Source organism: Camelus bactrianus, chromosome 16, assembly GCF_048773025.1.
Source record: "Camelus bactrianus isolate YW-2024 breed Bactrian camel chromosome 16, ASM4877302v1, whole genome shotgun sequence".
NCBI lineage: Eukaryota > Metazoa > Chordata > Mammalia > Artiodactyla > Camelidae > Camelus > Camelus bactrianus.
In genome coordinates, this window is record NC_133554.1 from 53370643 (window position 1) to 53395825 (window position 25183).

A 25183-nucleotide genomic window follows, 5' to 3' on the forward strand; every position below is an offset into this window, starting at 1 on the left:
AATTTTTAAAAAATAGCTGAGACGCATCAGGCAGTGGTGCAGATGGCCTGCCCCGGGATCGGGAGTTGGGAAGACGCTTGTGGGCCGCGCGGGGGCTTTGTCGCAGGGGGCTTCATGGTCATTTATATCCAGCGAGGTGAGGCGCTCCCCTGGGGGAGTTTTGACGGGCGGGCAGGTTTCCTGAGGTCCGCGCTGTAGGTCTGGGGGCGGTTGTTGAGGAGAGAGGGGAGTGGGCGGAGGACTTCCCGGAGCCGAGGATTTAGCCCCCTTTGGCGTCTCAGCGGCTCCTCGGGCTGGAGGGCTGCGGGGAGGCCGGTCCCGGACACGGACCCGGAGCTGCTCGGCGGTCCCGCCCACTTCGCTGGAAGCTGCAGGACTGCTTTCCTGAAACGTAACGGATCGGAGAAGAAGGCCGGCCTGGGGAAGCGGCTGGGAGGCGGAAAAGTCCGCAGGAGAGCGCAGGTGGTGAGGGCGAAGATTACCGTAACTTTGGGATCCGGCCTGTGGAGGCTGTTAATCTTAAGACTCTGCTTCCCAGAACACTGGGGTGGAACTTCCCTGCTGATAATCCAGTTATATGTATTTGCCTCAGTACTTTGCCGCAGTTACTCATATTATGTGCTGTCCAGTTACTTCTCTGATTGTGTCTTCCAGAGGCTGACTTTAAAATTGAGATTCATTCTGCCAAGCTGGAGAATGGCGATCGTGAAGCTTGCTGATCGAGGAGAAACAACCGCAAAATTAGCATCCTTCTAGAAGAGAAGCTTTGGTAAGGAAGCAGTTAAGCCTTAAGACTACTGTGTGTCAGCAGGGGGAAGAAACCTTATAAGTTGAGAATTATGTTTTATTCAGCAGTCTTTCTGAGGACCTATACCCGAGAGGCAGCCTCTTAACTCTGAGGGACTGCTCGAAAGAGGTAAGGGAGGAGCCAGGTTAGATAGGAGTTTTGCAACAAAGACTAGGTAGTCGGAAGATCAGTAGATTACTGTTAATTGAAGAAAACCAAATATCTCATGTTAAATGAATTTATTGCGTTTCTATGTATGGGAAGATTCAAGAGTCAAGATTCATTAAGATCATTCTTTTGATATGCATTTAGCTATGCAGGTCGGGTATCTTGTTCTTTTCCATCCTGAGTCCCCTCAGGGTGCAACTTTGGGGGTAGCTGCAGTGGCGGTTGGCTGCTACGTCCTCTGTTTATTGATATGGCAGGCAACATTTTTCATTCACAGTGCTTCCCCCTTGGTCATAATTCAGCCAGTGTTTGGGAGGCATTTCATGACCAGTTTTGTCCCACAGTGCTAGGAGGGGTCATTCTAGATCAGGCGAAGATTCTGCTGATAGGCTTTTCAGTGTGCTGATCTCTTTTGGATCAGACCCGGTTGATAATCTAAAATTCGCTGGATCCCATGTCTTACTAGTCTGTTATCCAGAAATGTTTTCCCTTGTTGCTTCTTCCCACCCCTAGGGTTGCACTATTACAATTCTGTGTAAAGTTATATGTGATTAATTCTGTCAAGACATCATTAATTTTGTCAGAAACCTGATTACACATTGGTTAATGCAAGGGACAATAATCTTATAAAACAGACAGGCTATAAGTAATACAGCTAGTAACAGTAATAAAGTCATAAAGCAGCAGAGAGAGACACAAAGCATAAACAATTTGGAAGCAAAGAAAACAAATTAAAACAATGGTTAGTATAACTAATTGCAGTCTGGTTGCAGTAAACGATCAAGTCCACAGGAGAGCCAGCTGGAGAAGCCAAATTCTGGAAGGATCAGGTAGAGAGAAAAAGATAAGTTTCATCTTTGTTTACAAAGGTATATTTCATCAGCTTGTTGTAGGCTGTAGCATAAGAGGAAAGGTTTTTCTGAGAAACAAAGATTAAAAGCCAGTGTATTTCCCCAAAAGAGTTGTAAAGTTATAAATCATATTTATCAATTTATTCAGCCCCATGTAATTAATTCCTGTTGATCCGGATTTAGTCATCAGGTTTTCCATTAGAGTTTTGTAATTTCTTACGCAGTTCAGTTGTATGGTCAAAAGTTATCAGAAACTTACATTTGTCAATAAGTCCTTTTTATGAATTTTCTTTAAGATCATTTTGTAAAAGCATCAGAGTAAAACAATGTTTGCTTATAAACGACAAAACTTAAATGGCATGGTTAAAGAACTGATTACAATGCAGTTGACAAGAAACTTGGATATTTCTGTATAGAGGTATATGTATATCTGTATCATTTTAAGATAATTAGAATTATAACTGATAACATTATACTAGGGCATATCACATTTTTAGGAATTCCATATAAATTTTGGAATATCTATATTAATGATATTTATTGATACAATATAGCCTAAAGTTCATCTCCAATCACATGACAGTGCTTCTCAAGTAATTTAACATACCAAATAAGCCTAATTAGTTTAATGTTTCTGATATGTCTTGGGATTCCTTTGTGTTTTTTTGTTTTATTTAATTTTTAATTCTTATTTGTTATTGACGTATCAGTTTACAATGTTAGTTTCATGTGTATAACAAAGCAAATTCAGTTACAAATATACATACATATATATTTTTTCAGGGTTCCTTTGAAGCATCCCAGAGTGAGCTGGAGGTCAACAAAATCCATTTACCTAATTAAATTTAATCCTAATCCCAGTCTGACCTCGTACAAAACTCGTTTTTTCAGGGTTCTCTTTCTACAAGCCTTCTGAAATTTTCTGTACCTGTATTAGTTTGTTAGTTTGTCCCTTATTTTTCCATCCAAAAACAACCAGCTCTAGAACAGTCATTCTTTCCAATTAACAAAATATATTTCCATTCCTTATACCTTCTTTTGGTGAAAACACATCCTACTTTTTTTGCATACTGAAATGTTTCCCTTATTTTTAGTAGCTTTAATTACATATTACAGATTTAACCCTTTAAAAACATACTCTCTAGCAAAAGCTGACAAGCAGCAAGTAATTGTAATCTGTTTGTCATACTCGCATGTCTTAATTGGAATATCCCATAACCTCTAGAAACATATAACATAATTTTTTTCTTCAATGTGGTACAAGACGTGTAGCTAACCTAAACATCTTTAGTTTCCATCTTGAAAGGAGACAAAAGTAGATAAATTTATACCTGTTTAGCAATTAATGTTCCAATATTTTATCTTACCTGAAATGACCTGTATAGTCAACGAATTCCCATCATTTAACTTAGCCAAATTCAAGTTACCAAAATCTGGAGGAACTATTTTAGATAGACATACCCAAAACATAATTATTTCTAAAGAGTTCACCTGAAAACTCTTAACTCATTTGCCTTTATTTTATAACTTAGGAAAGTATTACCATACCAAGTTAGAAAAAATTTTCTTACTGACATACTCTGCAACAGAAAGAACACGAACTTACTCACCTTCAGTAAACCTAGGAAGAGTTAAAGTAAGACATGTCTATATTGATTAAACCAGTAAGCTGAAGCTAGCTTTAATGCCATATGTTAACTTAATATTGAGTGTTTCCTAGAGCACATGAACCTGAAATTCATTTTGGCCAGTTTTTTTCATATTTAGAAATACGTAGTTTGTAAACACTAACTTTTAAGTCACTTAGGAAGAGCTCTTTTAGAAGTTTAATTTTGTGAATTTCCAGAGCTAGAGACATCTCATGTATAATGTGTACACAGGCATATAAAGAGACAAAACTAGAGATCTCATAGCTTCACTTTAAAACTTAGTTTTGAATCAGGTATTACAATATAAAGTTACTAGCTTATAAATAATAATTGAGGTAAGTTAAAGTTGCTTGCTCAGATGACTAAGATTTTACTGTTTGTGGGAAAGAATTTTAAGATTTGTTTTTGATTAACCCTTAAGGAGGCCATGAATTAGATTTTGGCTGAGGCAGCCTTCCCAGCGGTTTTGAGTTTAAAGGGACCACTTTTGCCCCTTTTTCTTCCCCCTTGGTTTCAGGTTCTACCTGATTGAGCTGATGAGGCTCTGGTCAGTGGGCCATATTTGCATTTCTGATTTGTAGAAATTTGCAAGACAGACCTTTGCTTTTAATTCTTCAGATATCAGTGAGAATTCTGACTAAACCAGAACTCCAGGGCTCTATGCTCTAGAATTTTAGGATTTAATTTATCTTGCCTTCAAAAGCTTGCATAAGGCATTCAATAAGGGCCTCTTTCTATTACCAGGTTTGTGTGCCTGACGGACAGTGGGGCCAAGCAAACTGAAACATTGGAATTTGGAGCAGAGAAAGGTTTACTGCAAGGCCAAGCAAGGAGAGGAGGTGACTTGTGCTCAAAAAACCCAACTCCACAATGGTTTTCAGGAAGAGGTTTTGACAGGCAAAATTTGACAGGAGGGCTGCAGGGTGTGTGACTTTCTTCTGATTGGCTGGTGGAAAGGTAACAGGGTGGTGTCTACCTTGGTGGGGTACTTAGTTCCAGCAGAAGTAGTCAAAGGTATTGTTATGTATATTCCTTAAGGAGGAACCAGGACCCTGCCCCACAGCTGCACTGTTGTTTCTTGACCTTTGTTTCTGCATGTCATCCCTTCCCTGATTAGCAATTGTTTGAATCTGCCCCCTGGAACTCAGGGAAGGTCAAGGAGGCTGAAGGAGGCCTATTTCCAACAAACAAGAAACACAGACACAGAAAGGATTTGTACGAAGGAGGACTCCAGGGTCTTGCTCCATTTCATTTCTGAGTGCACAAGTTAAACCCAGAGTAAAATCTCTACATTTTTTTTAATTTAGCCCCTGAATATTAGCTCTCAGTTTTGCTTTATATTGTACAGGCTCAGGTAACCCTGTCGGTTTTTTAGTATGTTTAATATTTCCTGCAGGGCAGATCTATGTTCCCTGGCTTATAATGTCATGCAGGGGAAGTAGTGAAACATGCCTATCCCAGAATACAACCATCTCATATAAGGCCATTTAAATATACACATTTTTATAAACTTTTAAGTCTACCAACTTTTATTCCTTTAACTTTAGTTTTCATTAGGCCCCAATCAACACGTTTTGGCCTTACAAGGAGTTCTACCAGTTTTTCTTTTTATCCCTCGATCATTTTCTCTAGTTTATATAAAGTCTCGAGAGCCCAGTGCAGAGTTGAGGCCGTGGACTTGGGCCCTTTGTCAGTCTTTAAACTTAATTAATTGCCTTAACTGTTGCCCCAAATAATTGTTGGTCTGGTATCTCAGTGTTATTTTCTTTCAGCCCTTTGTGTGTGTGTGTGTGTGTATTTTTTTTAAACTGGGGTTAACTGGGGTAAATAAAGCAGACTTGTTTGGAGCCCTTTAATGTTGGAGACCAGGTCGTCTCTGGCTGATTCAACCTTAGGTAGTGTAGTAATGAAACCTTGTGTTTTAATCCCATAAATGTCCATTTTATTTATCCCATTTCTTAATAACCGTCTAGATATTTCTTTATCCATTTGGGACAGAACCCTTTAAAATTTCTATTTTGTTAGGAAAGCATCTCTAGACTTTCCTGTCAGTTTTTTTGTCTGTCTTTTCTGTTAATCAACCTAATTTTAGAACCTTTTTTTTTTAATAATAGCCATCCTGACAGGTGTGAGGTAATGTCTCACTGGTTTCTTTCTCTTTTTTTTAATGTATTGCTTATTTATTTATTTATTTTGTGGGGGTAGGGGTAATTAGGTTTACTTACTTATTTTTAAAGGTGGTAATGGGGATTGAACCCAAGACCTTCTGTATGATAGGCATGTGTTCAACCGATGAGCTATACTCTCCCCCCAATCAACCCAATTGGCATTAATTATTCTGATGTTTTATATTAGCATCTGTAAGACCCATTGAGTAGAAGAGGAAAACAGAAAGGCTTTCCAAACTTTTTTCTGGTTTGTTTTAAACTAAGGGAGTTCCTAGGTCAACTATGAGATATGCATTTTCCATCCTATAATTTGATTTCCTTTTTTTAAATAGGTACCAATAAAACGGCTGTTTATAATAAGAGCTCTAAAAATTTAACAGTTTAGAAGTTTCTCTAATTTGAAGGGTCCATTATCCAGCCATTAATGATATATCTTAATAGTGACCCAAACCAATGAGACACAAAGGGCTTCCCCATAAGAGAGTGTTAAAGATGCCACCTAACCAGGATTCAGAAAGTTTACTCCCCAGAACAAAGAAAGTAAAGGCCTTCGTTGTACGTGCTGACATAAAGAAGGTTACAACGACAGAAAGGCCCCGAGAGATGGCACAGCCAGACAAGACTGCTAAGAATCCCAGTCTGTAAGCAGTAAAAGAGCCCCGTCTTAGTTAATTTTAGGACAAGATTTCCTTTAATTCCCAATTAAGTACTTGGTAAGTATAAGTGTCGTACATGCATAAGCCTGGCTGGGGTCTTGAGGCTGACCATCTGTCATTCTTTTTCTTTTGTTTTGAAAGCTTTATTCCCCATTCAGAGGTCGGTTTGTCAAAATAAAATTGCTAGTGCAGTTGTGTGATGGGCCAGCGTGCTGCCTGTGAGCTTAATTCCTCCAAGTTTTACCCTAGAGTCGTTTCTGCTCCCTCTTCAGAGTCTTGGGTTCTCCATCTGGTAGCGTAAGACCACCATGGGTGCACAGATCTCTGAAAGGCCGGTTCTTATCCATGTCTCCAGCAGAGCAAGCAAGCTTTAATGAAAATGAGTGGCTTTCCCTGCGGGGACAGCTGCACAGTACAAGGACTTGCCTCCACCATTCTCGCAAGTTTCTCAACCGCCTGAGAAAACGCTTGCCAGCCGAAAGGAGATCCCTTCTTCGGATCTGAAAAGCTCTAACATTTCAGTTTTATGTTAACAAACCCTATTAAAGTAACTAATTCAAGGCAAAATGACAGGTCAGTCTTCCACCTAATTCCAGTCCAACCCTACTCAGAGTTCTTTCAACTGAACAAAGTCTTCCCAGTCTTTCAGCTGAAGATGAAACCACTCAGTGTCTAAACTGAGCGAAATCTTCCCAGTGCCTTTCACCAAGGATAACCTGCTCAGTGTCTAAACAGAAATCTTTCCAGTAGGATTAAAAGTGAGGATGAAGTACTGTGGAGGCAGACACGGCTAACGGAGGACTCAAACCACTTCTAAAATTATTAGCCTAAGGCCCATGGACTGGCTTCAGTTATGTGTAGTTTTGTAAATAAACAGCCCATAACATATATTGTCAAAGAAGTGCCTCCCAAGTAAGAACAATTCCTGTAAAGTCTGTTGGCTAAAAACATTTTTGTTTTGCCTGACATTGTGTAGGATAAGGGAGGCTGGTTGCTATGACAAATGAAATTTATTTCGTAAATTTGGGAGGTGGGTAGTAATTGGATTTATTTTCAGAGGAGGTACTGGGGATTGAACCCAGAACCTTGTGCATGCTAAGCATGCACTCTAACACTTAAGCTGTATTCTCCCTCCCCCTGTAAATGGTTTTGAAGGTTCACTTTTTGACCCATTTAGCGGTCAGAAGATACTCACAGTCACAGTACTTTATAATGATAGTGTTTGCGCATTTATGTCCAGAGAAAATTCATTCAGCAAATAGATGCCAGGCCCAGTGTTTGGTTTTGTGAATACAGCTGTGCACAGGGAGTCTGACAGAACAGGAAATGTAAACAAATAATTTCCATCTGAGCTTTGCAATTAAATATTTCCTTTTCCTGACTGGAGCGAATAACAAAGAGGCACAAGTGGTACATGGTATAAATTTTTAAAAATATTTTTACATGGTATAAGTTTCACAAAGATGTTAAATTAATAAATTTGCCATTAATCCATTGTACTACAAACTATCAGTAAAAAATTTGGGATCCAGTCTCCCCTCCATTCATGTATTCTTTGTACAATGTCAGTACTTCTGCATATGTGTATACAGGTGCATATTACTGATGTGTTAAATGTTAGTAGAGCTTCATTTTTCTTAGGGAAAGGAATTTCCAGTATTTTCTTGTACCCTCAATGGACATTCCATATATCACCTTGGAAACCACTACTCTATAATCAACCACCTTGGAATCCCAGCCTGAGTTTTTTATTCTTCACCATTCTTCCCTTGAATGATGTGTTTAAGGGTTTGAAGACTTTAAGAAATGTGAAATACCAAGCAGAAATGGAGCCAGGAATGTTGATCTCAAAATCCAACTATATCAGTTTTCTACCTATGGAAGAAAAAGAATGGATCAAAATAGATTTTTTTTTTAAATGTCCTGCAACCTAGGTTCTTTCAAATGACCTTAGAAGGTACAACCCAAAAAGTATTGGTGTTTACAAACAGTATGCTCTTCATAATCTCACAATTGTCTCTTTCAGGGATAGGAGAGTGATACTCCACCCAGAATGGAAGTGTGTCCTTACTGTAAGAAGCCATTTAAACGACTGAAATCCCACTTGCCACACTGTAAGATGAGAGAACCAGCTATACCTGCTGATGGAGAGGTTTGTCAGCCCAAGCCAGCTACACTCCCACGTGCTAAGAAAATCAGAGGACCAATCAGAGACCTAATTAAAGCTGAAGAGAGAGGGCTAGGGACAGACGGTGAGAAAAGAAATCCTGAATTGAAAGGAGACAAATCAGAACAGACAGTGAAGTCCTCTCCAGTACTAGCCGTTGGTTTGGAAAAAGCAAGTAGTGCAAAGGCCAGTAAAGCCATCAAGAATCAAATTCAACCCTTCTTCAAAATATTAAAAAATACTGAACCAAAGATTACTTTCCAGGGAGAAACTACAGCTCAGTTTTCTGCATCAGGGAACACCATGCCTAAAAAAGAACTTGCCAAAGATTTGCCTAAATCAGGGAAAAGTAGAAATGATCCTTCAGAGACTGAAGCAACTTTATCCCTTGGCCCAATGGAACCTTCATTGTCAAATCAAGACAGCAAATATTCTTCCATCTTCCCTAATGATGTACAAGCCACTTCTGCTGATTTAAGATTGGATAAAATTGATTCCCCAAGACAGAACCTTCTAGTAAAATTACTAGATACGTCTGGTGATTATCATAGTTCTCCCATGAATCTCAGTTATGGAGTCAAAAGGGTAAACACATCATCATCAGGCAGTGAGAGAAATTCCAAGGCCAAGAATCAGCGCTCTGAAGTGTCTGCTGATGTTAGGGACTCGGGGGCTCAGGGAAAGAACACAGGATCACAAATTGCAGCTTTTAAAATTAACCCATTAGGTCAAATCCAGGTCATGGAGAACCAGGTAAAAGGACTTAACCTTGGAGCAGAAGCATGTGGAGGCAAAGAGAATGCAGAGAACAGTGTATTTGTGACAGAGATGGAGGAATGCTCTTCCATGAGCGATGACTCTAAGAAGGCCTTTAGTACCAATTCAGTCACGGAGAAGAAATCTCAAGATGAACGTCCCAGTTTAAACCTGTTCACGCCAGCAGAGACAACTCAAAATGAGCTTCTTTCTGTATCACGGTCACAAAATCAAACTCTTCCTTCTCTGGCTGTAAAATTTATCCAGGAAGAGAAAGCAGAAGCCTGCAGTCATAATCCAGTCTCCGCTGTAAAGGCATTGATGAAGAGAGAGGAACAAGCATCTCTGGCACCCAAATTGGGCTGTCAGTCCCAAGCATTACACCTTAGGGACCAGCAGTCTTCATATTCCACCCAGCATCACGCTTCTAAAAGCTCCTCTGCCAGTCAGATCAGTGTCACCAACCAGAAGACCCTGTCGAGCTCTCTAGGACTGGAATGGTTTCCAGAGCTCTATCCTGGTTATCTTGGACTTGGGGTGTTGCCAGGGAAGCCTCAGAATTGGAACATGATGGCCCTGAAGCCTCTGCTCTTCAGCCGCCAGGGGGAAAGATTCTCACAAGGTAAACACGCTCATTTTCAAGCCCATTCAAACAGTTTTGTGCCTTTTGAACTAATAAGGTTCAGAATGCTAAAGGTTGTACTCACTTAGCTTACTTCTGTCTGGGCGTTCCCATGTACTGGACTTACAATTGTTTTCAACAGATTACTTCTTGCTCCCAGGAGTCAATAATAGTGGTTGATCATCCCCTCCCCCTCCCCCTCCACCAGGAGTTGAAATTTGGACTAAGACAGGCTGGCCAGTGATGCTGATAAAAGTTGGATTTCTCGATTGGAAAGGGGCATGGCCAGTGGAAATTGAGTGAATTTTCAAGCTGAACAGACTCAAGAAAACCATAAAGACTTAAGGGTCTGCCTAAACAGAACAAGCGCTGTGCTTAGATTTCAGTCAGGACTAGGTTAGACACAGTAGTTCCCAGGCATGTGGTCAAATGCGGCATCTAGCATTTTAGAGTAGCAGAGAGGATGAGCAGATAGGATTTTTGAATTTGGGGCCCTGTGGGACTAAAACTGTCCATGGGAGGCATGGCAGTCAAGGTAGGTGGAAGTGGAGGTTCAGGGACAATCCAGTGAAGATCAGGACCAGGAGCAAAAGGTGTGGCCAAAAAGGGGTAGAAGTCCATGCACTCCAAAAATTAGGCTGTTGAGAATAGGACCCAAGAGTAGAACGAGAGATTGACTTGAGAGATGAGGTAAGAAGGACTGGGGGAAAGAGACGACATCAAGACTGGTTTTGAGTCTACCTCTTCAGAAGTTCACTAGATGCTTCTTGCTGATGACTAGAGGTTAACCAGTGGGATGACCGAGGCCCGAAGCTGGAATTCCCCAACAGCTATTTCAGGTACCCTCTTTTTCCTGCTGATCCTCGCCTTTAGTTCCTGGACTACCTCTCTAGTTTCAAAACATGGTTTCTTCATTTTCCTCACCAGAAACTTTGGATTACTGTTTTTCTTTTTTGTTTCTTTTTCTAGGTGCATAGTTACTGTATTGTCCTTCTCTTTTTTGCTTAGAGTTAATTTGGTGCTTTAGGTTTTGTGTGTGTGTGTGTGTGTGTGTGTGTTCTTTTTTAATTGAAGTATAGTTTATTTACAATGTTGTGTTAGTTTCTGCTGTACAGCTAATTGATGCAGTTAAATAGTTTTTTTTTTCAGATTTTTTTCCATTATAGCTTATTACAAGATATTGAATGTAGTTCCCTGTGCTATATACAGTAGGACCTTGTTGTTTATCTGTTTTATATATAGTAGTTTGTATCTGCTAATTCCAAACTCCTAATTTATCCCTCCCCTCCCCCTTTCCCCTTTGGTAACTGTAAGTTTGTTTTGTGTCTCTGAGTCTATTTCTGTCTTGTAAATAAGTTCATTTGTTATCATTTTTTGTATTCCACATATAAGTGATGTCATATGATATTTGTCTTTCTCTTTCTGACTTACTTCACTTAGTATAATCTCTAGGTCTATCGGTGTTGCTGCAAGTGACACTTCATTTTTTATGGCTGAGTAGTATTCCACTGTATATATACACCACAAATTTTTTATCCATTCATTGGTCAATGGACATTTAGGTTGCTTCCATATCTTGAATATTGTAAATAGTACTGCTATGAAAATTAGAGTGCATGGATCTTTTCGAGTTAGTTTTCTCCTGATGTATGCCCAGAAATGGTATTGCCAGATCATATGATAGCTCCATTTTTAGGTTTTTAAGGATCCTCCATGCTGTTCCCCATAGTGGCTGCACCAGTTTACACTCCCACCAATAGTGTAGAAGGGTTCCTTTTGCTCCACACCCTCTCCAGCATTTATCATTTGTGGACTCTTTAATGATGGCCATTCTGGCTGGTTTGAGGTGATACCTCATTGTGGGTTTGATTTGGATTTCTCTAATAATTAGTGATGTTGAGCATATTTTCATGTGCCTGTTGGCCATCTGTGTGTCTCTGGAGAGCTATATTTTTAGATCTTCTGCCAATTTTTTGATTAGGTGGTCTTTTGTTGGGTTTTGCTGTTGTTGTTTATTGAGCTGTATGAGCTGTTTGTATATTTTGGAAGTTAATTCCTTGTTGGTTGCATTGTTTGCAAATATTTTCTCCCATTCCGTAGGTTGTCTTTTCGTTTTGTTTATAATTTCCTTTGCTGTGCAAAAGCTTTTAAGTTTAATTAGGTCCCATTTGTTTATTTTTGCTTTTGTTTCCATTACTATAGGAGACAGGGCCAAGAAAATATTACTGCAATTTATGCCAGTGTCCTGTCTGTTTTCCTCTAAGAGTTTTATAGTATCCAGTCTTACATTTAGGTCTTTAATCCATTTTGAGTTTGATTTTGCATATGGTGTTGGAGAATATTCTCATTTCATTCATGTACCTGCCCAGTTTTCCCAGCACCACTTATTGAAGAGACTGTCTTTTCTCCATTGTATATTCTTGCCTCTTTTGTTGTAGATTAATTAATCATAAGTGCATGGGTTTATTTCTATCCTGTTCCATTGATCTATGTGTTTGTTTTTGTGCCAGTACCATACTGTTTTGATTACTATAGTTCTGTAGTATAGTCTGAAGTCAAGACATGTGATTCTTCCCAGCTCCTTTTTTCTTTCTCAGGATCGTTTTGGCTGTTAAGAGTCTTTTGTGTTTCAATATAAATTTTAATTTTTTTGCTTCAATTCTATGAAAAATAACATTGGTAATTTAATAGTGATTGCATTGAATCTGTAAATTGCCTTGGGGTAGTATGGTCATTTTAACAATACTGACTCTTCCAGTTGAAGGACATGGTATCTTTCCATATGTTTGTGTCATCTTCAGTTTCTTTTATCAGCGTCTTAATGTTTTCAGAGTGCAGGTCTTCTGCCTCCTTAGGTAGGTTTATTCCTAGGTGTTTTGTTCTTTTTAATGCGATGGTAAATGGATTGTTTCCTTAAATTCTCTTTTATTTTGTCATTAGTGTATAGAAATGCAACAGATTTCTGTGTATTAAATTTTTATCCTACAACTTTACCAAATCATTGATGAACTGTAGTTTTCTGGTGGTGCCTTTAGGATTTTCTTTGTATAGTATCATGTCATCTGTAAACAATGACAGTTTTATTTCTTTTCTAATTTGGATTCCTTTTCTTTTTCTTCTCTGATTGCTGTGGCTAGGACTTTCAAAACTATGTTGAATAAAAGTGGTGAGAGTGGGCATTCTTGTCTTGCTCCTGTCTTAGAGGGAATGTTTTCAGCTTTTTACCATGAGGATTTTTTGCATCTATGTCCATCAGTGATATTGGCCTATAATTTTCTTTTTTTTGTAATATCTGTGTCTAGTTTTGGTATCAGGGTGATGGTGGTCTCATAAAAGGAGTTTAGAAGTGTTCCTTCCTCTGCAATTTTTTGGAATAGTTTGAGAAAGATAGGTGTTAACTCTTCTCTAAATGTTTGGTAAAGTTTGCCTGTGAAGCCATCTGGTCCTGGCCTTTTGTCTGTTGGGATTTTTTAAATTACTGATGCAATTTCAGTACTGATAATTGGTCTGTTCATATTTTCTCTTTCTTCCTGTTTCAGTCTTGGGAGATTGTACCTTTCTAAGAATTTGTCCATTTCTTCTAGGTTGTCCATTTTATTGGTGTATAGTTGCTCATAGTAGTCTCTTAATGGTCCTTTGTATTTCTGTGGTGTTAGTTTTACCTAAGTCTTATACATTTCTGATTTTATTAACTTGGGCCCTTCCCCTCTTTTTCTTGATGAGTCTAACTAAAGGTATATCAATGTTGTTTATCTTTTCAAAAAAAACAGCTTTTAGTTTCATTGATCTTTTCTGTTGTTTTTTAAGTCTTTCATTTGTTTCTGCTCTAATCTTTATTATTTCTTCTACTAGCTTGAGGTTTTGTTCTTTCTCTAATTGCTTTAGGTATAAGGTTAGGTGGTTTGAAATTTTTCTTGTTTCCTGAGGTAAGCTTATATCACTATAAACTTCTCTCTTAGAACTGCTTTTGCTGCCTCCCATAGGTTTTAGATAGTCATGTTTCCATTTTCATTTGTCTCTAGGTATTTTTTGGATTTCCTCTTTGATTTGTTCAGTGATCCATTGGTCATTTAGCATATGGTTTAGCCTCCACGTGTTTGTGTTTTTTTGCAGCTTTTTTTCTTGTAGTTGATTTCTACTTTCATAACATTGTGGTGGGAAAAGATACTTGATATGATTTCAGTTTTCTTAAGGTTGCTGAGGCTTGTTTTGTGGCCTACCGTGTGATCCATCCTGGAGAATCTTCCACTTGAATGTAAAAAAAAGAAAAGATAAGAATGTGTATTCTGCTTTTGAGTAGAAAGCTCTATTAATATTAATTAAGTCATTTGGTCTAATGTGTTATATAAGGCCTGTGTTCCCTTACTGTGATGATCTGTCCATTGATGTCAGTGGGGTGTTAAAGTCCCCTACTCTTGTTGTATTACTGTCAATTTCTCTTTTACATCTGTCAGTGTTTGCCTTGTATACTGAGGTGCTCCTATGTTGGGTGCATGTACATTTAGAGTTGTTACATTTTCTTGGATTGATCCCTTGATCATTATATAGATAGGGTCCTTTGCCTTGTAACAGTCTTTATTTTAAAGTCTGTCTGATTTAAGTATTGCTGCTCAAGCTTTCTTTTGATTTCCATTTACATGGAATACCTTTTCCATTCCTTCACTTTCTGTTTCTATGTGTTTCTAGATCTGAAGTGAGTTTCTTATGGGCAGCAAATATACAGGTCTTGTTTTTGTATCCGTTCAGCCAGTCTGTCTTTTGGTTGGAGCATTTAGTCTGTTGACCTTTAACTTAATTATTGATATATGTTCTTAACTGCTTTTTTTCCCCCCTTTTCTTCTCTTGTGATTTGATGACTGTCTTTAGTGTTATGCTTGGATTCCTTTTTCTCTTGTGTGTGTAGATCAATTTTAGATTTTTGGTTTGCAGTTACCTTGAGGATTTTGTGTAGCAGTCTGTATATATATACGTGATTGTCTTAAGTTGCTGATCTCTTAATTTCAAATGCATTTTAAGTACCCTGCATTTGTATTCTTCTCCCATCATGATTACTGGTTTTGATACCGTATTTTACATCTAATTGTTGTGTGTATCCTGTAACTACTTACTGTGGATGCAGATGACTTCACTACTTTTGCCCTTTAATCTCCCTACTAGCTTTGTGTGTGGATGATTTCCTACCTTTACTGTATGCTGTTACCAGTGAGCGTTTTCATTCCATAATCTTTTTGTTTCCAGTTGTGGCTTTTTCTTTTTCGCCTAGGGAAGTTCCTTTAACATTTGTTGTAAAGCTGGTTTGGTTGTGCTGAATTGTTTTAGCTTTTGCTTGTCTGTGAAGGTTTTTGATTTCTCCTTCAAATCTGAATGAGAGCCTTGCTGGGTAGAGTAGTCTTGGTTGTAGGTTTTTCCTTTTCATCACTGTAAATACGTTGTGCCTCTCCCTTCTGGCCTGCAGAGTTTCTGCTGAAAAATCAGCTGGTAGTCTCGTGGGAGATCTTTTGTCTGTTATTTGTTGCTTTTCCCTTGCTGCTTTTAGTACTCTCTCTTTACTCTTAATTTTTGTCAATTTGATTACAGTGTGTCTTGGTGTGTTCCACTTGGGGTTGATCCTGTATGAGACTCTGCACTTCCGGGACTTGGGTGACTATTTCCTTTCCCAGATTAGGGAGGTTTTCAGCTATCATCTCTTTAAATATTTTCTCAGGCCCTTTCTTCTCCTTCTGGGACCCCTGTAATGCAAATATTAGTGTGCTTGATGTTGCCCTAGAGGTCTCTTAAGCTGTCTTCATATCTTTTCATTCTTTTTTGATTTTTCTGTTCAGCGGCAGTGATTTCCACTACTCTGCCTTCCAGCTCACTGATCCGTTCTTCTGAATCGTTTAGTCTACTGTTGATTCCTTCCAGTGTATTTTCATTTCAGTTATTGTATTCTTTATCTTTCTTTGGTTGTTCTTTATATTTTTTAACTCCTTGTTAAAAATCTCACATTGTGCATCCATTTTCCTCCTGAGTTCTTTGATCATCTTATAATCATGACTCTGAATTCTTTCTCCTGCCTGTCTCCACTGCACTTACTTCTTCACGGGTTTTTTCTTGTTCCTTCATCTGGAACATATTCCTCTGCTGCCTCGTTTTGTCTAACTTGCTATTTGTATTTTTATGTACATGGTAGGTTAGTTCTATTTCTTGATCTTGGGGAAGTGGCCCTCTGTGGGAGGCATCCTGTGTGTCCCAGCAGTGCACTCCCCACTCGTCACCCAAGCTTTGCTCCAGGACTTCACCATAAGAGGCCTGCGTGCGTCCTGTTGTGGTGGGCTCTGTAGGTAGTCTAGGTGGTTGCCAGGTCCTGCCTTGTGCAGATGCTGCTGGCTGCCATTTAGTGGGACCTGGTCATGAGGTGGCTGGCTGTGGAATCCTAGGGCCCCCTGGGCTGTGCTGGCTCACTGGTGGGCAGAGGCAGAGTCTCAAAGACTGTGCCTGGTGCCCACCCACTGACAGGTGAAGCCAGACCCTGGACTTAGTGCCAGGCTGCGGACAAGCAGAGCTGGTTCCTGGAGTCTGGCTGCAGGGCCCCAACATCCCATCCCTTATTTCAGATTGTTAGGGTTGGGGGAGAGAGTCAGTTCTGGCGCAGCTGGGTTTCGGGGCCGAGGTGTCCTGAGGTTGCACTGGCCTGCTCATGGACCTGGCCAGGGCCCAGGTGGTTGCAGGATGGTGGTTTCGTTGCTTCTGTTGTCTGACCCCTGGTGGATGAGGCTGGTCTAGATGCTTATCAGGCTTCCTGGTGGGCGGGGCCAGAGCCTGTCCACTGCAGGGTGGAGCTGGGTCTTGACCCTCTGGTGGGCTAGGTCATGTCTAGGGGCCAGCCCAGAGGGCTGTTCAGTCTTTAGGCAGCCTGTCTGCTGATGGGTGGGGCTGTGTCTCAGTGCAGTTAGGTGATTTGGCCTGAGGCATTCCAGCACTGTCGCCTGCAGGCTGTTGGGTGGGGCCCAGTCTTAGAGCTAATGAGCCAAGATGTCAGCTACCAACATCAACTGTGGTCACAGGACCAAATGTTCCCCAGTATGTCTGCCACCAGCTTCTGGGTCCCCGGGGTGAGCCATAGCCACACACTCACTGGCCCCTCCAGGAGACTCTCCCGAGACCAGCAGGTAGACCTGGCCCAGGCTCCTATCAAATTTTTTCTTTTGCCCTGGGTCCTGGTGCACAGGAGGTTTTGGTGTGCGCCCTTTGAGCATGAAGTCTCTATTCCCCCAGTCCTGTGGGGCGCCTGCAGTTAAGCCCCACTGGCCTTCAAAGCCAAGTGCTCTGAGGGCTTGTCTTTCTGGTGCAGGACTCCGGGCTGGGGAGCCGAAATGGGGCTCAGAACTCTCCTGTGGGAGGGCCTCTGCAAAATACTTACTCTCCAGTTCGGGGGTCGCCCACTTCGGGGTACGGGATGTGATTGTACTGCAGGTCCGTCCCTCCTACCCTCCTCATTGTGGTCATTTTTTATGTCGCCTATAGAAGATCTTTTCTGGTAGGTTCCAGTCTTTTTCATCGATGGCTGTTCTGCAGATAGCTGTGGTTTGGGTGTGCTCGTGACAGGAGGTGAGCTCTGCGTCCTCCATTTTGGCCACTCTCGACAGTCCTCACTCCCAGGGAAAAACGACTCACCCCACAGCAGTCTTCATGCACAGCCAGTGCATAGCAGCCTCTAAAGGGAGTCGCATTTAGAGACTCAGCCCACTTGTTTATCTGTTCCTCTTATTTCTAGTTCCTTGGGAGACTGATGCTTTAGGTGTATTTTGACAGGAGACCTGTAGCCACTCAGAGCAGGCTTGAACCTAAAACGCTTGTCCTATCTCTTCCGAAAGGAATATATTACCCCCCCCAGCCCGGTATATTTTGTAAATGATCACATATTCACTAAACTGCAGTTTGTTCTGAGAAACATTTTTTTTCTATTTTAATTATCCCTTTCTAAAGATTTCAGAATGGAAGTGTGTTAAGGAGAGAGCATTGCTAGCTTAACGCTATATCTTCAACTGCCTCAGTAGCTCACTGGTTAGCATTAGTGCTGCTTTGTGGTTTTCAGAGGGTTTCATCTATTTTCTGATTTTAGCCTCTCCGCTCTGAGAGGTGCACAGAGTGATTTTATCTCTATTTTGCAGATAATGAAACAGGTGCAGAGAGCATAAGTGATTTGTCCAAGGTCATGTTGCCAATAAGTGGTAGAGCTGCAAGTAGAACCCAGTCTCCCGGGGCCTGGTTTAAACCTTTCCACTAAACCACGCTGTGGAAGATACACCACAGCTAGACGCAGGGGTGTTGATTCTGTGTTTCTGGTTTTCATTTGCATAAACACCCACAGCCTATACGAAATCTCTAGCAAGTCAAAGTGCTTCTGTATTTTCTGTTCTACCTTCTGTAGTGCTAAGGCATGTCCTTGACATACCCACTTCTCATTTTTGGAGGAAAAAGGGAGGGAACTAATAATGTTTATCAAATGATGGCTGTTTCTGGTCATTGTGCTTAGGTGCCTGATAATACCTCCTTTTACCCTCATAACAACTCTGAGGTGGTGTCACTGCCCCGCCCTCTCTTAGAGGAGAGGGATCTCAGTACGGTATCCATGTGAGATGTTTGCACTTGTGGGGAGGGGGCTCAGAACGGTCAGGATCAGGACTTGAGCAGGAATCTGATAGGCCAGGGTGGGGTAGATCCCCTGTTCTCCAAAGGAATCCATAAAAGGGGGTGTTTTAGAAAGAAGCACGTGAGTAACCGACAGCCAGAGACATGAGAGGAAAGGCAAGTCATACTTCTGGGTCTCTGACCAGGCCAGAGGGGTGATAGGGGATGTTAGAGGTGTAAAGGCCGGATGAGGGTTTCCAGTGTTTGTGTCAGTGGGATCACTGTCACTAGGTTTGAAATGCAGGGACATTAATGTTGGCAGATCAAGGGCAGTGTCTGAAAGATGGGCGGCAGAGGGATGGCGGTGGGTAATGGCAGGTGAGGCTCACAACCAGTCCCAAAGGGATGGAGATCGGAACCCAGAGTACCTGGGCGGCCAGCAAAGGACGTGGAAAAAACCATAATGGGGCTTTTGTGGGTTCTGAGCTGGACTCTCCTGGGCCTTGGGCTGTTTACAATTCCAGCTCAGGGCCTGAAGTGTGGTGTCTTTCATGTAAGTTACTGAGCCAAAGTGAAGTAAGTTGGCTCATCTAGCTGGAGAAAGACTTGGGGAGCCACCCAGTTCCTGACCCTGCGGAGAAAGCGGTTGTACAATTGCAGGTTTCACGGCGCAGTTTCTCCCCATCTGCACATTTTTTCCAGCATGAATGGGTTATGTCATGCTTTCTTTTTTAAGACAGTAATCTTCACCTTACAAGGAAATATCTTTTGTGCAATTCTTGGAAGCCTGCCTCGTTCTTTTCATTGTTAATAGATTGATGATCATTTGAATTTTCTTTTTAAACATCTACAGCAACTTTTACTACACCTGCTAAACCTGTTGCGAAACCTGTTGTAAATGTTTGCTTAATTTATCCTTTATCCTTGGTTTGATGAACCAAACCAAGACCAGAGAACTAGAGGTTTCTGTCTGTCATTAAACATGGAAAATAACCGCAGGGAAAATGTAAATACATAGCATAAACCCTCTTTTCTGGCTCAACTTTAGTTACTCACATATTGAACGTAAATAAGACGTGTTTGCGGGTCAGCATCAGTGATAATAGAACACGCCTGTCAGCTGTAGGTCGTGGTGACAGGTAGCAGGTGACAGGTAGTTAACACTACAGTGGAAAGTCAGGCTTTTTGCTACGATGTCTAGTGGATGATAGGAGGTACAAACGAGTCGTTTCATTAAGCATGTACATGTGGGTCGTCTGGGCACTGTATTCATCAGATCAGAGATGGATCTAGGTCTTAACCCCCAGGGACCCTTAGTCTGTTGAGGAACCTCTTTTTGATCTGGAATAGACTGCTTTGACTTGCAGCGCTTCGAAGTTAGCCACAGCCCAATGCAGACATTAATCTACCGATTTAGAACGCACTTTTTCTGCAGCCTCGCCCTGGGAACTTTGGGCACTGAGTGTCGGGGAAGAGGATGAATTTAGATGAACTATGACAGTGACTTCTGTTTGGAACCCTAGTTCCTTTGTTGGAAAGAAGTTCGACGGCAGTGAGGAGTTTGGAACCCCCGACCAGACTCACAACCTCCAACTTCTCTCTAATGAGGTTCTTGGGAGCTCTCCAAAAAGGTGAGGCTGGAGTCATTGACTGCTGGGCTCTGCTGCTGGTTCCAGGCATTTGGAGAACTTTGTCTCACTTTAGCTGTGGCTGTTACAGCAAGGCTCCAGAAAAAGGGGGACAACTTTGTAGTCTTCCTGCTCTTCTGTTCGTCTCTCTTCATTCTGGAGTCTGACCTAATGGAAAGCACCAGAGCTAATGCGTTAGCAGCTGCCATGTACTGAACAGCTTTCATTGCTTTAATTCCTACCCCTGCCTCTCCGCCACCTCCCCGTCTCTCCCTCACCCGTGATTGTCCCAAAGCTGGGAGGACTCTAAACCTCAAGTTAACACCACTTCCCAAAATAAGACTGATTTAAGTGTATTAAAATTAAGGACTTCTGGGTTTTAGCCTTTTCATTTATTTAAAATATATGTATAGTGATATGTAAATTCTTTGCATTACAGTTCCTTTGCCTAAGCTAACTGGATAACTTGAATAACTCCCAGGTAAGGGCCCCTACTACTTACATTTCACTCTGACAGACCTGTTTCTTTTTAAACAGGCTGGATCAGGTGCAGAACCACCGTGAAGAGTGGAGTCGGTGGCATCACGATGCTGTTTGCAGGATACTTTGTCCTTTGTTGTAGCTGGAGTTTCAAGCATCTGAGTAAGCCGTTCTGTATTTTCAGCCTAAATTACAGGTCACATCCCATCATAGGCACCTCTGGGGGATTTTCCGAATTGCTTTCTGTATGTCAGTTTGGCATTATCTGACTTGCCCTAGTGAATGAGCTATTGCCTGAGGCTCTGGGGTTTTTTCCTTAGAGGTTTTGGTTATATAAATGGCCTTATAAGATTTGACTAGAATTTACATAACTGCTTTTATGCTCCATTTAAGGTTGTCACTGGAGATCTGGTGAGCTTGTGTTTTTTCCCTAAAGCTGTTTGCTTGTTAAAAGATAGGGCTCTTCTCCTTGGTCACTCAATTCCTACCTGAGAACTTTCTTAAGATTGAAACCAGATAGCTTTATACCCCACAAGAGAGGGGGCTAAACAGAACACAGCTGTCACTCGTCAGTGTGTCTGAGGCTTAGAGCTGTTTTAGTTAATCTACTTTTAACATTAAAAAGCAAACACCTTTCCAGGTAAGACTTTCAGCTTGGACCAGATCTTACCAGAAAGGAAATGCCTGGATTTCATTGTTCTGTTAGTTCCAAATAACTTTTGCTCATTCTTTAAAGTATTGTTTTATAAAAATATATCCTAATTGTTAAAAATGAGGAAAAATACCAGGAAAGGCCCAGTATTCCTCTGCAATTAAAGAAAAAAGCCCACTTTCAAATGAAAACTTTCAGTGTAAAAGTATAAAATAACCATTCATACTGGAGACCAATAGAATTCACAAACTTTTAAAATATCAGATTTGACTGTAATTGGATGTTTTGGCTAATTCAGTGCCAGCACATAGGAGAGCTGGTCAAGCAGTGGAAATGTGTCTGCAGCAGACTTCCGTGCTGAGCAGCAGGGCGTAGCCGCCGGCTCTGGTATAACACAGTTGGCCATTGGCGAGAAAGAGCTCCTTTCTGATCATCCGCTCAAAAGATGGAGATGCCTGAGACCTCGAGTGGTTCCTTTCACTGGGAGAAGGCCTTCCCTGAAAGCTTTACCTGCCCGGAAGGGACCACGTAGGTGATGCTGGAGGTTATTTTTCCCATCTCTAAATTGAGACTGAAGAAAGTGAGGCAGAAACTTCTTGTGGTGCCTAAAACAAAAATAGAATGAGCGATAGAGGCAAGAGATAGGAACAGTCAATAGCGTGGCCTTTGGGTCCTTATGTTTATCTCTGTTTATCCAAAGAGCTGCAGCGCTGGCGTAAGTAACATTGACCTGAAACCACTTAAGAAAGCTTTGCAGCTCCAAGGAGAGCGCGGTGGAGACAGCTGCAGCGTGTATTTAACAGCGTAAACTTGTGGTGGGGGCAGGGGAGGGTGAAAAGAATAAAACTACTGGAATCTAGTAATTATACGGGAAGCATTTTTTTTTATGTGGACAGATCTGGTGCTGTCTGCATATTTCTTTGGCTTGTTCTCAAAAGAGGCAAAGTTACTGGAAAAAAAAATTCAGAAGATGACAGAGTTCAGTGTTAAAATTTTTAAATAAGCTATTTATTTCCTAATACTCAGTAAAAACTAGCATCTCAATTTTAAATCTTTCCCGAAAATTGTTCTCTGTGTCTTGGCATTTTGCCATTCATCTAAACTAGAGACTGGGCTACATGTACGCTGATTCAGCGTAGTGTCTGAAGTGGCGGAAAATCGGGACACATCAGGCCCTTCCCCTTGGGAATGGGCAGGCTCTCTTGGGTCGCTGACCAGGCCTTGGCAGATGTGAGGCACACAAAAGCAGAGTTGGGGCTCAGAGTTGCAGGGGAGCCCATGAAACGTCCTTGGCAGATAGTTTTAAGCTGATTAAAACAGCACACTAAGCAGGATGTTGAATCACCTTGTCTACATCTTAAGTATCATAGTGAGCAGATGGGATTCTTTTCAGAATCCCACCCTCTCCCCTCCCAAGAATTCCAGTGAAATAATCAAATATTCCTTTCACTTTGTTAGTCTTGTTGGCTGGAGGGTTTTTTTGTGTCTTCCCTCATCAAAATTTTCAGCGATTTTTAAATTGTATGACTTCTGCTTTGGTCCCTAGAGAGTAACTTGGCTACTGTGAAAGGCTGGGAGGGAATTTAATTGGGATAGCACAGCTGGATGACTTTTCCAACACCGGGCGTTGACTGTGTATCATATATAAATATGCCCCTACCTGTCAGTCCTTCTGTCTGTGTCAGCCTTGCTTGTGATGTCCTCAGGCCAGAAGCCAGGCATGCCATTTCTCTTGTTCCAGCTCCCTCAGAACGACAGAAAAGCAGGCGTGCTGTTCAAGGGCCAACATTTGTGTGTTGCCTCCTCATCCTTCTCTCTTCCCATAACCTGAGCTGCTTTATCTCCCGTGTCTATTCTCCAATCCCCTGTCCCCTTCTCCCTCTCTAATTATCCATAGTGGGAGTAATTTAATTCTGCCTCAAATCCTCTTGGTTAAGGAAAAGGTGCACTAGAATTCCCCATAAGGGAAAACTCAAGGTTGAGGGAGAGTGTACTACAGGTCTGTATTTTAATGACTGAGAATGTCATCAAAACTCCAAAAACAAGGTCTCCTTTTGGAGTGGCTTTGTGGCCATTCTTTAACGCCCTTTGAGAGAGACAGTCGGGGAGGGATTCTCCCTGCACCTCCGCTATGGCCTTTCTCTACATCCGAAACGCTCAGGGTACAAAAGTAGATGAGAATGACCGCTCTGCTGCGTCCTCTCCCCTGGCCCCCTGCAGCAGGGGTCAGCAGACCACGACAGCCCACGGGCATGAGCCAGCGCCCGGCCTGTTTCTGTGATGTCTCCCTGGAACACAGCCCTGCTCCCTCGGCTAGGTGCCGGCTGTGGCCGCCTCCACGCTGCAGAGGCAGGCAGAGCCCCCAGCGCCTGCAGAGCTGAGAATGGTTCCTCTCTGGCCCTTTTCAGAAGGCAAGCCGGCCCCAGCCCTAGACGAGCACAACACGTCACGGTCGCCTGTGTCAGAGGGATGAAGACGACTGGGGATCATCGCTCTAAAACGTTGGGGGTTTAGACATTTCAGTAGGAGCCGCCGTTCTGGACTTAGTACCTTAAGTGCCCAAATGTTGCCCCCCTAAGCACGACATTTAAGTGCAGTAGTGGCCACAAGAGTTAGCTTGTAGCCCCCCAAGATTTTTATCAGGAACATTTCTGCAGTACCGTCATAGTCAGAATGCTAAACGTAATGAAAAAATTAAGCTCCATTGTAGCATGGTAAATATTTCACATGCCTGAAAATAAGTTCCTGAAGAATGAACTAATGGGCCGTCAGTCCTAGAGGGCTCTCTGCATCCATCGTATTGCCGAGTTTAAGACAAAAGTGGGCTCCTCCATTAATATGAGGGTTTTTAGTTTGACATGATCGGTACCAAGACTCCTAATTCACATGTAGTAGGAAAGAGCAAAAAATCTTAACTGATGCTTTGAATTCGATACTAAGCATGGATTCTTAAAATGATGTGAGTGACTTTGAAAAAAACCATCGGCAGTTTGTCTAGATTCTGGAATTACTTGGTTATGGCCACAAAATAACAGAGGGAAAGGGTTCCCTATCTTACTCACTGCGGCCACTTGAGGGTGAGAGGAAACTCCTTGAAGACGTTTTATTGAGTCTTTAAGGATTTCCTGATTGTGTTGAGAACAGTTTCAGAGAGTTGAGGTCAGCTGAAAACAAATTAATTCTTTTCCTAGATTCAGATCTAAACAAATGCAGCATGATCCAGGGATCATGTTTGCAATATTGACGTCAGCTTGCCTTATGAGGAGACATTCATTGTTCATATACACAACCGTCCCTCCAAGAGAAGTTCGTTCGCACAGACAGATCTACCTGTGTGTGTGAGCTGGCAGGTTACATACAGGCCGCCTCCAGAAAGAGGAGCGATTCCTTTCAAAACTGGAGGTGTGGACGAGTGAGTGTGCGCTCCGTGCGGAAGCCAGGGTAGCTGGTGCTGTCTTCACAAAGCCAAGAGGAAAAGGAGTCAAGAAAGCTCTTAGCGTGGTTCAGTTTTAGACAGCCTCCTAAATTTTCTCTTAAAATCCTGCTCCATGTCTTCCCCGGCCTTGGGAGCTAAGCAGCCAGGCACAGATTCTGCTCCAGGGACAGCTGCACGTGGCCCTGAACGAGGCTTCCAGCACCAGGCGTGGAAATTAGCCCGAGACCTCCTTACCAGCAGTGCCCGCCCCCCACCCACCCCCCTTGCAGAAGAGCTAAACGGGGGTACGGGGCTCCTCTCCGTCCTGGAGAAGACTTAAGGGAAGTGTGCCCCACTGCGGGCTGGAACTGCGCAGGCCTCAGCACCCTCGTGTGCGCTGCGGAGCTTGGGCTAGCCCTGCTCCCTGCGGAGTTGACTCCTGAGTGACAGTGTGGACTGTGTGGCATTTCCTGGGAAGACTGTATTTTTTTCTCTATATATTAAAATATTCAGCTGGTAAAATCATTTTGTTGCATCATCAGTGGGGTGTTTCATACTCTGGGAAGCCCTA

General features: G+C 41.9%; 1 protein-coding gene and 1 long non-coding RNA gene across 2 annotated transcripts; one reads left to right on the forward strand and one right to left on the reverse strand.

The window, feature by feature from the left end:
• Positions 1 to 25137, forward strand: MTNAP1 (mitochondrial nucleoid associated protein 1). The gene is made up of 7 exons (XM_074343582.1): positions 1 to 136; positions 655 to 769; positions 4200 to 4294; positions 8306 to 9824; positions 19961 to 20068; positions 20603 to 20707; positions 21898 to 25137. Exons 4-7 carry the CDS (start codon positions 8333 to 8335, stop codon positions 21918 to 21920), a joined length of 1728 nt encoding a protein of 575 aa, XP_074199683.1. The 5' UTR covers positions 1 to 136; positions 655 to 769; positions 4200 to 4294; positions 8306 to 8332; the 3' UTR covers positions 21921 to 25137.
• LOC141573656 (uncharacterized) lies at positions 19684 to 20700 on the reverse strand. The gene is made up of 2 exons (XR_012499633.1): positions 20568 to 20700; positions 19684 to 20233 (listed from the first exon to the last, which is right to left on the reverse strand). It is a non-coding gene; the product is annotated as an uncharacterized LOC141573656 (long non-coding RNA).
• Positions 25138 to 25183: the final 46 nt, after the last annotated feature.

What these genes read in the sequence shown, in the direction of transcription:
- MTNAP1 (XM_074343582.1), top strand. Translation starts at nt 8,333, where the DNA reads ATGGAAGTGTGTCCTTACTGTAAGAAGCCATTTAAACGACTGAAATCC. An exon ending in GGGGGAAAGATTCTCACAAG is followed by an intron (nt 9,825 to 19,960) that starts GTAAACACGCTC and finishes TTGGAACCCTAG; the next exon opens with TTCCTTTGTTGGAAAGAAGT. An exon ending in CTTGGGAGCTCTCCAAAAAG is followed by an intron (nt 20,069 to 20,602) that starts GTGAGGCTGGAG and finishes CTTTTTAAACAG; the next exon opens with GCTGGATCAGGTGCAGAACC.